The sequence below is a fragment of the Citrus clementina genome, unplaced genomic scaffold (genome assembly GCF_000493195.1).
Source record: "Citrus clementina cultivar Clemenules unplaced genomic scaffold, Citrus_clementina_v1.0 scaffold_3, whole genome shotgun sequence".
Classification (NCBI taxonomy): domain Eukaryota; kingdom Viridiplantae; phylum Streptophyta; class Magnoliopsida; order Sapindales; family Rutaceae; genus Citrus; species Citrus x clementina.
The window spans coordinates 1,744,371-1,755,342 of NW_006262339.1; the positions used below are offsets into that span (position 1 = coordinate 1,744,371).

The 10,972-nt window shown below is 36.1% G+C and overlaps 2 protein-coding genes across 2 annotated transcripts; both read left to right on the forward strand.

Annotated features, from left to right (window-relative positions):
• Positions 1-649: 649 nt before the first annotated feature.
• On the forward strand, positions 650-2,655 carry LOC18048645 (silicon efflux transporter LSI2). The gene is made up of 3 exons (XM_006439462.2): positions 650-1,872; positions 1,993-2,182; positions 2,297-2,655. The coding sequence occupies exons 1-3, from the start codon at positions 793-795 to the stop codon at positions 2,560-2,562; spliced, it is 1,536 nt and encodes a 511-aa protein (XP_006439525.1). The 5' UTR covers positions 650-792; the 3' UTR covers positions 2,563-2,655.
• A 4,742-nt stretch (positions 2,656-7,397) lies between these two features.
• Positions 7,398-9,604, forward strand: LOC18048646 (cytochrome P450 86A22). The gene has a single exon (XM_006439463.2). The coding sequence runs from the start codon at positions 7,808-7,810 to the stop codon at positions 9,431-9,433; it is 1,626 nt and encodes a 541-aa protein (XP_006439526.1). The 5' UTR covers positions 7,398-7,807; the 3' UTR covers positions 9,434-9,604.
• The last annotated feature ends 1,368 nt before the right edge of the window (positions 9,605-10,972 follow it).

Genomic DNA, 10,972 nt, shown 5'->3' on the forward strand with positions numbered 1-10,972 from the left:
CTTGACTTCCATTAATTCTTGGTTGCATTTTTGTCTTCCAATTTAATCTTTATTCCTTCTCAATTTGAAGTGTTTTCATGCCCTTTTTATCAACAATCTCCAATTAATTCCCTATTCAATAAAACAATTCAATTAATTAAAAATAACAAATAAATATAACTAGCAATTATATTATTAAGGGTAAAATATGTATATAAATTATGCTCATCACATGAACTACTTTTCTGCTGACTGATTTATCAACCTCGTTTTCAATACAGTGATCTTCTGCTGGAGCCTGGACATATATTCGCCAATTGCAAGTTGCAACCGGGTACATCCATCATGGCCAATCTCGTATTCTAAGCACCTCGGGCAAAATAAGGAATTGGTGCAACTTTGACTTACAAAGAATGCTTCCTCCGATTAACTGAATAACACCTATTGTTGCCGGCCTTCTTGGACCACTGTTATTTAATTTGTTTTGTCTTTGTATCTATTATTTCCACGGACTTAGCATGACCAATATAATCAATATAACAATATCTCGAGAGCTTGTCGGATGCAAAAGGCTTAAGGCATTGAAGTGGATCACTTTCGGTATAAGTTCAAGAGCTCCTGTAAACCTAACTTTTTTAATTTTTTTTAATATTTTACTACTAATGTTCTTATCTGTTTGCAAGTAATTGGTTGGTAGTAATGAGTGTGTGATTGTATTAGAATATTGTCCGAATTGCTAGAGTAATAGAGTTCTCTCTTGTTCATGAGCTAAGGGTTAATTAAAATTAGGCTTACAAAAATTGAAGAACAGAGATGGCGTTGGCTCCAACCGAAAATGTGGTTCTAGGTTCATTTGCATTTGTAATTTTCTGGATATTGGCAGTCTTCCCAGCAGTTCCATTTCTACCAATCGGAAGAACTGCAGGGTCTCTCCTCGGAGCCATGCTCATGATCATCTTCAAAGTCATCACCCCAAAGGAAGCATTCGCTGCCATAGATCTCTCAGTCCTTGGCCTTCTTTTCGGTACCATGGTTGTGAGCTTTTACCTTGAAAGAGCAGGCATGTTTAAGTACTTGGAGATAGTGCTTTCGTGGCGAAGTCGCGGTGCAAAGGACTTGCTCTGCAGAATCTGCTTCATTTCTGCCCTTTCAAGTGCTTTGTTCACAAATGATACCTGTTGTGTCATTCTGACTGAGTTCGTGCTAAAGATTGCTAGACAAAATGGTGTTTCACCTCATCCCTTTTTACTAGCCTTGGCCTCAAGTGCTAATGTTGGATCCTCTGCCACTCCAATTGGTAACCCCCAAAACTTGGTTATTGCCTTGCAAAGTGGCATCTCATTTGGGAAATTCTTATTGGGAATTCTACCTTCAATGCTTGTGGGTGTCTTTGTAAATACTTTGATTCTCCTGTGCATGTACTGGAGGGTCTTGTCTGTTAAAAAGGACGAAGAAAGTGCTTTTGCTGAAGACGATGATACAAGTCCGCACTGTTTCTCACCGATGTGTATGTCATCTATCAACGTTAATGACAGCAAGTGTGGGAATTCTAAAAGACGCAGAAGTTTAAGCGAAAATGATTTATGCAATTTGTCTGGTGGCGAGTTTGAGTCCACACAAAACTCAGTTGCTTCCAAAGATCAGGCTGCAGAGATGATTGTTGCAAGAGGTGATATCGAACTTGGGGTGTCACCAAAGTTGGCTGAAGGAAAAAAAGACAACACTCAAAAATGGGATTGGAAGCGAGTGTCATGGAAAACTTGCACATACCTCGTTATCTTGGGGATGTTGATTGCTTTGCTTATGGGATTAAACATGTCATGGACTGCGCTAGCAGCTGCACTTGTGCTTGTAGTCCTTGATTTTAAGGATGCAGGGCCATGTCTAGACAAGGTAATTTTTCTGCAATTATGAATGCTCGCGCGCGTAAACAGGGTGCATTATCTTAGTTAGTAAAGCCACGTACAATTAAAGCTACTAATTAATTAGTGTATACTTCTTAATCTACTGCAGGTTTCATACTCTCTCTTGATATTCTTCTGTGGCATGTTTATTACGGTTGAAGGCTTCAACAAAACAGGAATACCAAGCACTCTATGGACACTAATGGAGCCGCATGCACGAATCAATCGTGTTGGCGGCATTTCAATTCTTGCAATTATCATTCTTGTGCTTTCAAATGTTGCTTCAAATGTACCTACCGGTAAGTTAGTTTATAACAAACGCATATCATTCACTATCGGTTAGCGTCTCGTTTATTTTATTCTTTAACCGCGTACGTACGTATAATCATTATTAATTAAATTATCATTTTCAGTGCTTCTTCTGGGAGCACGAGTGGCAGCTTCAGCAGGAGCAATATCTGAAAGCGAAGAGAAGAAAGCGTGGCTGATATTGGCGTGGGTGAGCACAGTCGCTGGAAACTTGTCACTGTTGGGTTCAGCGGCGAATCTGATTGTGTGTGAGCAAGCTCGTCGCTCTAAGCCCTCCGGGTATACTCTCTCGTTTTGGACCCATTTGAAATTCGGCCTTCCTTCAACGATTGTAATCACAGCTATTGGCTTGGCTCTTATTAGAGGATAACGGGTCGCTTTACTACCTAGGGTTTTGCTGCCTTCCTCCATGATCTCATGGATTTGCACGACAATTTACTTCTAATTCTAGTAACTAATAACAAGCAGCAGATAGATTTTCCTTTATTATCAGCGTTAAAGAGTAGCAGTAATTCTCCTTAATCCTTATCCCAAAAAAAAAAAAAAAAAGTAGTATTAATTCTCTCTGAGAAAAATTTTAAAATACATCAATAATATCATGTCAATTATACATAAATAATACTATAAAATATGTGTATTCATTTTTAAAAACTATTATATATGTAATGTTTATATTAAATTTAATTATATATATCATACGTAAATTAATTGACATATGCTAAAAATTTTCTCTCTCCAAGCCGTGAGGAATCAAGCTAGAATGGACACTTTTCCTTTATTAGAATTCAGTTTTTGTAAAATGTGAGCTTTAGCTAATTGCTAATGAGCAGTGCTATTCGCACCCCTATAATTTCCTAAAACTGTACCACCCCATTTCTCAGTACACCTCAACTGCTTTTCCACCATATTTCCGACATTACCCTCATCTTTCTCTTTCTCCACATTTCTCAATCGTATTGCTTTAACAAATAAAAAATAAATTCACGACGGTTCCCTTTCTGTGCATACGTTGGGTTGGTTTCAATCTCATTTTGAATGCTTGGCGTTTAGGATTAATGCATGTTTCTGTCATTTCTAGTTCAACCCTGCTTCGTCACATTCATCTATACTCTCTATTAAGCAATGATACATTATAAATTAAATGGGCCAAGGTGAAAAAGTAAATATGTCACCATGCATTAGGAATCGGCAACGAAGGGATTAAATATGACTCAACAGTCCACACACGTACATTTAAAAATACTTATACATATTATTTCTCAAAGAAGAACGCGACATGTGTGACTATCGAGTTGGAAAACACTTGATTTCTTCCATCTTATATTGTGTGAATGTGACCAAAGTGATGCGTTGGAGTGCACAATTAAGCGATACTATTAAGTTCGGTTGCATAATATATTAATACGTACTCTTGGCTACTATAACATAGCGTTATAATGGAGCACACAGGGGTGCGTTTTATTATGATTTCTTTTCAATAAACTTATGTTATAACGTTATAAATATAAGCCGATCCGCACCATATATATAGATAATATAATTTATGATCTAACGTAATTACCTAACATAGTTCGGTAGTTGCCTTCGAGTTTTCTCTTTTCTGGGTCACAAATTGAATTAACACCGATCATCGGATTTCTAGTTCTATAGATGGGCAGCTGGTTCACAATTTAGCATGCTAAGAAATAAATTAAAGCTGTCATATTCATCAGTGAAATCCTCCATAACTACTCTCTCTCTCTTTTCAAACTCCTATGTAAATATTAATTACACTAAGAAGTTTTTACTTTCATCCACGAATGGGTCCTTTTGCAGTAATTAATAAGTTTCAAGTGTGGTAATATATTATCCCTTTATTTATCTCGTTAACTCTCACTAGTTATTTTTACGTTGATTTTCATTTTGTTCTTCTATGAAATTACTGAAAAAAAAAAAGATAAATAGGTGGTGAAGTCATAATTAATTCTTTAAAACAATTTAACCTCAGGATGAGGATTGAATCTATAGTTAAAGATGTGAAGGACATTGATGACTAGAATGACGAAATCAAAGAAGATGAAGCTCAAGGTGGCAATTCTGGAGTTGGGGCATGAAACCTAAGGATTAAAGAGAACCAAAAAAGGGTTTTGAAGTGATCAAATTACGAGACGAAGGTCATATTTGGAGAAGCTGCCGTGCACCAGACGCCTCTGCTGCTGCTGGCGCGCAGCCAGATGAGGAATACGAAAAAGTTGATGACACGTGTTATTTATTTGATCGTGACGGCGGCTGGGTCTAGAGATGGGAATTTAAAAAAAAAAATTCCACTAATTTTTTATTACGGGAGTTACGTAGAGCGTTAAGAGATGGGAATTTAAAAAAAAAAATTATAGTGATTAGAAATATCTCCACTAATTTTTTTTTTTTTTTTTGAAAAGAAATATCTCCGCTTATTTACTTTTGGTAAGGATGGTAAAGAAGTTCGGATTTGGCCCAATAGCAAAAGGATGGTGCGGGAAATAAAGTGTAGGATCAGAATTGATGGGGTTTGGCCCATTTCTTGGCCCAGTCTAAGTTTTAAAGTTTTATTTTTATTTTTTTTAAATACACTCATTAAAATTCTAAATGTATATATTTATATCTAAAATTTTAAGGCCCAGTTCAAAAGTCACTAAAAACAATAAAAAATATATATGTGTGTGTTTTCATACTATTGTTCAAGAATAAAATTGAAGCCGAATTTTTTATAAAGCTACTGTTAATAAAAGTGATTGAATTATTAAGGTCTTAGAAATAAATTTTAACCTTATACCATCATATATATAGTTGCTGTCAGAAGTTTGTCATTGATAAAAAGAGGGATGTTCAATTATCTTACGTTTGAAAATATTTAAGATTTTGAGTTATTTGAAAATTGGAACACATTCTGATTCAGCCTGTGATGATAGCACATAGCCAACGAGTCAATGCAGCGGCCGCCAGAGCCGCAAAAATTGTTATTACTCGTTACCGCAGGCTGCCAGAGAGTAGGTACACCATGTTCTGTGGGTTATATATATATATATATATATATATGCAAATTAATGCAACGGAGAGTAATTAGCTCATTTAATTTATGTATCAATAAAAAATGAAAAATAAAATTAATATACATACATGGGACATATGGCTCAAGTGTACCACACTTGCATGGGCATGGTAAGGGGCTAGCCAGCCGCAGCTTTTATTTATTTTCATCCCGTTTGTCATAGGCCATAGGGTCCCCTTATCTACATGCATGTATTATTTTCCGACGGCTCTCCTTATGCTTGCCGACAGCTTTTGATCTTTCTGTAGACTGTTTAATATGTTCAATTAGAATATTAGATGTCATTACCGGATACTTTTTCAACCCAAGGTTCAATTTTTTTATTAAAAAAAAAAACCACAAAATGATGATCGACTTGGATCCGATAGAAATGACACTATTATTAGATGAATTGGGTTTCTTATCACTTGTTTAATAATCGCGTTGAGTTTATTTTTAGAGTTTCAACATGATCTCTCATTTATAAACAACTTTAACCAATTTAATGGATTATATTACAACAACTTTTTTATTTTATTTTTGGTAATTTAGAATGACTTATTTAGTTATATTTAGAACATTATCCATATGAACTTGGGTCAGGATAATGCTACAAATATTTTAGAAAACCTATTAAAAACATGTTACACAAGAGAAATTTAAGAAATATTACAATTATTTTTTTAAAAAAACAAAAAAGTGACACGATAATGGACAAGATGGTTAGTGCTAAGATTCTAAATATGATACTTCAACAACGCTATCTAGCTCCATCTCACACAATATAAGAGATTAAGTCATCATTGATTTTCTATTTTTGAAGGGTAATTAAGTTGATGGGTGTAGTTATTTGTTGGAAGAACAAATCAGTAGTCAGTTCGTTTGATGACGTAGATATACAGAAAAGGAAGCAATCAGTTATGCGTTGCATTTAAGGCCGTCCTTTATGACGATGGTGTTTTAGCTACGATTTGCAGAATAAAAGTTGATAAATAATTTGATTGAATTACAGTTACTAACATTGACAAAATAATAATTGCAGTCTGAAACGGAATTTTAAATTAAGTCTCGTGATTCAAAACAAAATAACTAAAGTTGTGTGGTAAATTGGTAATTAAAATTAACAGCATGTATGTATGTATAGCAAAAGAAATTGCGACCATCAATTTATCTATCAATCCTTGGCTATAATTAATCGTGTCATTGTTCTTTCCGCAGGGACTTCAAGATCCTAAAAGGCTAAAATAACATCATAACACTTGTGCATTGATCTTGCTGCCATGCAAATTGCGAATTAAACCTCATACACACACTGACCACATGGTGGTTACTGGTTTAGCCGTGCACAAATTTAAGTTAATTTTCTATTCATGGTGGTGTTTCAATTAATCTAATATTGCAAGTTGTGACTTGTGGGTAATGAGGGACTAATAATTAGGAGTAATAAAATGATTCCGTGTAAGACAGGCAATTAAATGCTAGGCTTCCTCACCCAACCCCAACGAGCGAACATCGCAAGCATGAAAAGACCGATTTTTCATTAATGAAAGCAATAATAAAAAAAAGTCACCACCGACGTCTTTTATATATCTTCTTCATCTTATTATTATTATTATTCTAGAAACATACATATAGAAGTCTTTAATAATCCTACCACAAATTGCATGTCACACACAAATATGTGTTAATTTGTGTATATACACACACACACACACACACATATTCACTTCTCAACTAATCTCATTTACCTGTACTACTTTTTCATTCAATGCTGGAATTTAAGGTGGTGGAGAAACTTCCTGCAAAATTAGGTGAGCCTTTTTAATTTTTGTTTTTATTTTTTTATTTATTTTTTAATAGAAAAATCACCTATTGAAACAGAGAGAGAGAGAGATGAAAAAGGCAGTAGTAGTAGTCTCCAATATTAATATTACTATGTTGTGCATGTGTTACTTGTGTATGAAAAGATAAAATGCAAGCTTTTTTCATATTGACAAAAAGGATTGCGAGTGATTTTAGTTATTAATTATCACATCAATCTATATATATATATATATATATATATATATATATCAAGTTTTCAACGACCCCAGTTGGCCATTAATGGCTGGCTGGCTGTGCCTGTGTGTTTAATTATATAAGCAAAGCTAGATAGGCTTGGGGAAATTTCAACAACAGCCCGTCGCTAGCTCTTATTTATTTTGTTTCACTCATTTTATCTATAAATCAGTTTGCTTTTTTCTCTCTTTGCCTCACACACTTCTCGTTGCTCCCACCCTCTCTCTCTCTTTCTTCTTCACTTCCCAAGAGAACAAGAACCAGACGCTTTTACTTCGACAATTTCTTATCTGGGTTTTAATTCGTTTCTTCAATTCATTTGTTCAAGTCTGGTTCGCTTCATCACTTCCGTTTGAAAGTTACATTTCAACATACACAACACTTTATATTTTATTTTATGTTTTTACGTGCTAGAGAGCATTTGCTTTTGGATTTTGAATTGTCTTTCTTCGGGGGAATTAGCGTTTAGAAGGGAATTATCTGCGGTGATAACGTGCGAGCTGTGGATATCATGGATACATCAACCGCGTTAATGATCTTATCTGCTACAGTTGCTTATTTACTATGGTTCAGATTCATGTCGGGGTCCCTGAGTGGTCCACGCGTCTGGCCCCTATTGGGCAGTCTCCCGGGCCTCTTCCAGAACTCTAAACGCTTGCACGACTGGATCTCAGACAACCTCCGCGCGTGTGGCGGCACGTATCAGACGTGCATATTTGCTATTCCAGTTTTAGGCCGCAAGCAGGGTCTCGTGACTGTCACGTGTGATCCGAAAAATGTTGAGCATATTTTGAAGGCCAGGTTTGATAACTATCCAAAGGGTCCCACGTGGCAAGCTGCATTCCACGATTTGCTTGGCGACGGGATTTTCAATTCTGATGGTGACACGTGGCTGTTCCAGCGGAAGACTGCTGCATTGGAATTCACCACCAGGACTTTGCGCCAAGCCATGGCTCGCTGGGTGAGCAGAGCCATAAAGCATAGATTTTGCCCTATTCTTGAAGTGGCACAGCTTGAAGCCAAGCCTGTTGATTTTCAAGACCTGCTGCTTCGAATGACTTTTGATAACATCTGCGGATTGGCCTTTGGGAAGGACCCACAAACGCTGTCCCAGGGGCTTCCAGAAAACAGCTTCGCAGTGGCTTTTGATCGAGCCACTGAAGCCACGCTTCAACGCTTTCTTTTGCCCCAAGCTATTTGGAAGCTGAGAAAATACCTGCGCCTCGGCTTGGAAGTCAGCATGGGCCCAAGCCTTAAACACATCGACGAGTACTTGTCTGACATCATCAGTACACGCAAGCTTGAGTTAGCGAGCCGGGACCGGGAGCAAGGTGAAGCTGCGACCACCACCCCGCATGACGACTTGCTGTCTAGGTTTATGAAGAAAAAAGAGTCATACTCGGACGAGTTTCTGCAACACGTGGCACTCAACTTCATCCTAGCTGGACGTGACACATCATCAGTAGCTATGAGCTGGTTCTTCTGGTTGGTCAGTCAAAACCCTAGGGTGGAAGATAAAATCGCCACGGAAATCTGCACCGTTCTGTTGGAGACACGTGGCACGGACGTGTCAAAATGGGTGGAGGAACCGTTAGTGTTTGAAGAAGTGGACCGATTGATATACCTCAAGGCAGCATTGTCCGAGACGCTGAGGCTGTACCCGTCAGTGCCACAAGACTCAAAGCATGTGGTTTCCGACGACGTGCTTCCCACCGGAACCTTTGTTCCGGCGGGATCAACGGTTACGTACTCGATATACGCCATTGGACGGATGAAATTTATATGGGGTGAAGATTGCTTAGAGTTCAAGCCGGAGAGATGGCTCTCACAAGATGGAAACAAGTATGAGGGACATGATCAATACAAGTTTGTGGCGTTTAATGCTGGTCCAAGAATTTGTTTAGGGAAAGACTTGGCTTATTTACAAATGAAGTCGATCGCGGCGGAAGTGTTGTTGCGCTACCACCTCACGGTGGTTCCCGGCCACCGTGTGGAGCAAAAGATGTCGCTGACATTGTTCATGAAGTACGGGCTCATGATGAATGTGCACCCAAGGGAGCTGAAGCCAATGTTAGAAAAGATCTGCAAATGTGGTGGTAATTACCAGGGAGTTGAAATGGTAGCTAGTGTGGCTTAATTAATTAGATAACCTACTATTATGCTTAGTTATATATATGATCTGTTACGACACTGCTTTTTCATCGTTAAAACGACCTTGATTGATTTGTAAAATTGATCATGACGGATTGAGGGTTCTGTCGTTACAAATCATATCATATGATTGAGTTATATACACATATAATTATTATAAAAAAAGAAGAGGGGGGGGGGGGGGGGGGGGGTTCTGCTTCATATATTCATATTGGGGAAACCTGAATTGAAAGGTTATATATGTGTGTGTGTGTGTGTGTGTGTGTGGTTGTATAATGATAGATAAGTTATGTGTTGATGGTATGGTCTCTTGCATATGCTCTCTGCCATGCAATAAAGGCAGAGATTTGAGTATGTATATGTACTGCTTTACTGAATAAGAATTTTAAACTTTAAAGCTCTAAAGCCGTGTGTGCATCAACTTAGCAAAATTTGAATCAATGTAATTGGAGATTTAAGTCAATTATATTGCATTTTTCCAGTGCCCTCGTACAAGTAATGTTTTTATTAGTAAATTATCATCATAATTTAGTGCTTTCTTTTTTGAGGTGGGTATCGAAAAGCACATGCTAAAAATTAAAATGTTTTTATGTCATCATCTCAAAAGCTGGAAGAGGTGCAGAGCCAGTTTCATAAGTAGCCTCTTGCAATAGCTAGCTTCATAAATAGCTAGTCCTTTTTCAACATTTTTTTTTTAAGCGAGAGAGTCATTTTCCATCCTTAGTCCTTAATAAAAAGAGAAAGGACACCTGGATTGCTACAACCCAAGTTTTTCTGTAATGTTTCAAGAATAGGCACATAATTTTTTTTTATTAATATTATCGGTTCCTTTCGGTTTTGTATGTTTATTGAAAATTTAATTTTAGAGTTATCTAAAAAGTAAATAAATTGAGATATAGGAATATTGACGCCTGTACATGTTGGGTAAATGCTAATTTAATTCTTATATTTTAACTTAAGTGTCCATTTAGTTCTTAAATTTTAAAAAAAGAATACATCAAAACACCCTTATTATTAAGTATGTTACATTCTTTCCATTATTTTTTTTCCTTTTTTAATAATATTCTTACAACAATATTCTCACTAATAATTATTTTATAAAACAATAATTTGCCAAATTAATCCTAAAAGTTAAATAATAATATAAAAGTTTGTGTAAATTTTATGTTATTTTTAAGTTTAATAAATTATTATTTTTTCTTTTTATTAACAATAAGGATGTCTTGGGATATTTTTTAAATATAAAAACTAAATGTATATTTAACTCAAAATATAAGGGCAAAACAAACATCTACCCTGCAAACATGACAATTTAGTCAATTAAATAATAAAGAACCCCACAAGTTTTCAAATGATCATCTTGATTTTTCTTTACTTTTCTTATTTTTATACAACATTTGCAAGTAACAATTTGATTATTGTTGTTGTCTTGTACCTTACTCTTTTTACTTTCTCCTTTTGCACTTTGAAATCAGGATTATTTACTTTTAGGATTTTGTAAAAATCATATATAAATATGTATTCA

What these genes read in the sequence shown, in the direction of transcription:
- LOC18048645 (XM_006439462.2), top strand. Translation starts at nt 793, where the DNA reads ATGGCGTTGGCTCCAACCGAAAATGTGGTTCTAGGTTCATTTGCATTT. An exon ending in CAGGGCCATGTCTAGACAAG is followed by an intron (nt 1,873 to 1,992) that starts GTAATTTTTCTG and finishes AATCTACTGCAG; the next exon opens with GTTTCATACTCTCTCTTGAT. An exon ending in TGCTTCAAATGTACCTACCG is followed by an intron (nt 2,183 to 2,296) that starts GTAAGTTAGTTT and finishes TATCATTTTCAG; the next exon opens with TGCTTCTTCTGGGAGCACGA.
- LOC18048646 (XM_006439463.2), top strand. Translation starts at nt 7,808, where the DNA reads ATGGATACATCAACCGCGTTAATGATCTTATCTGCTACAGTTGCTTAT.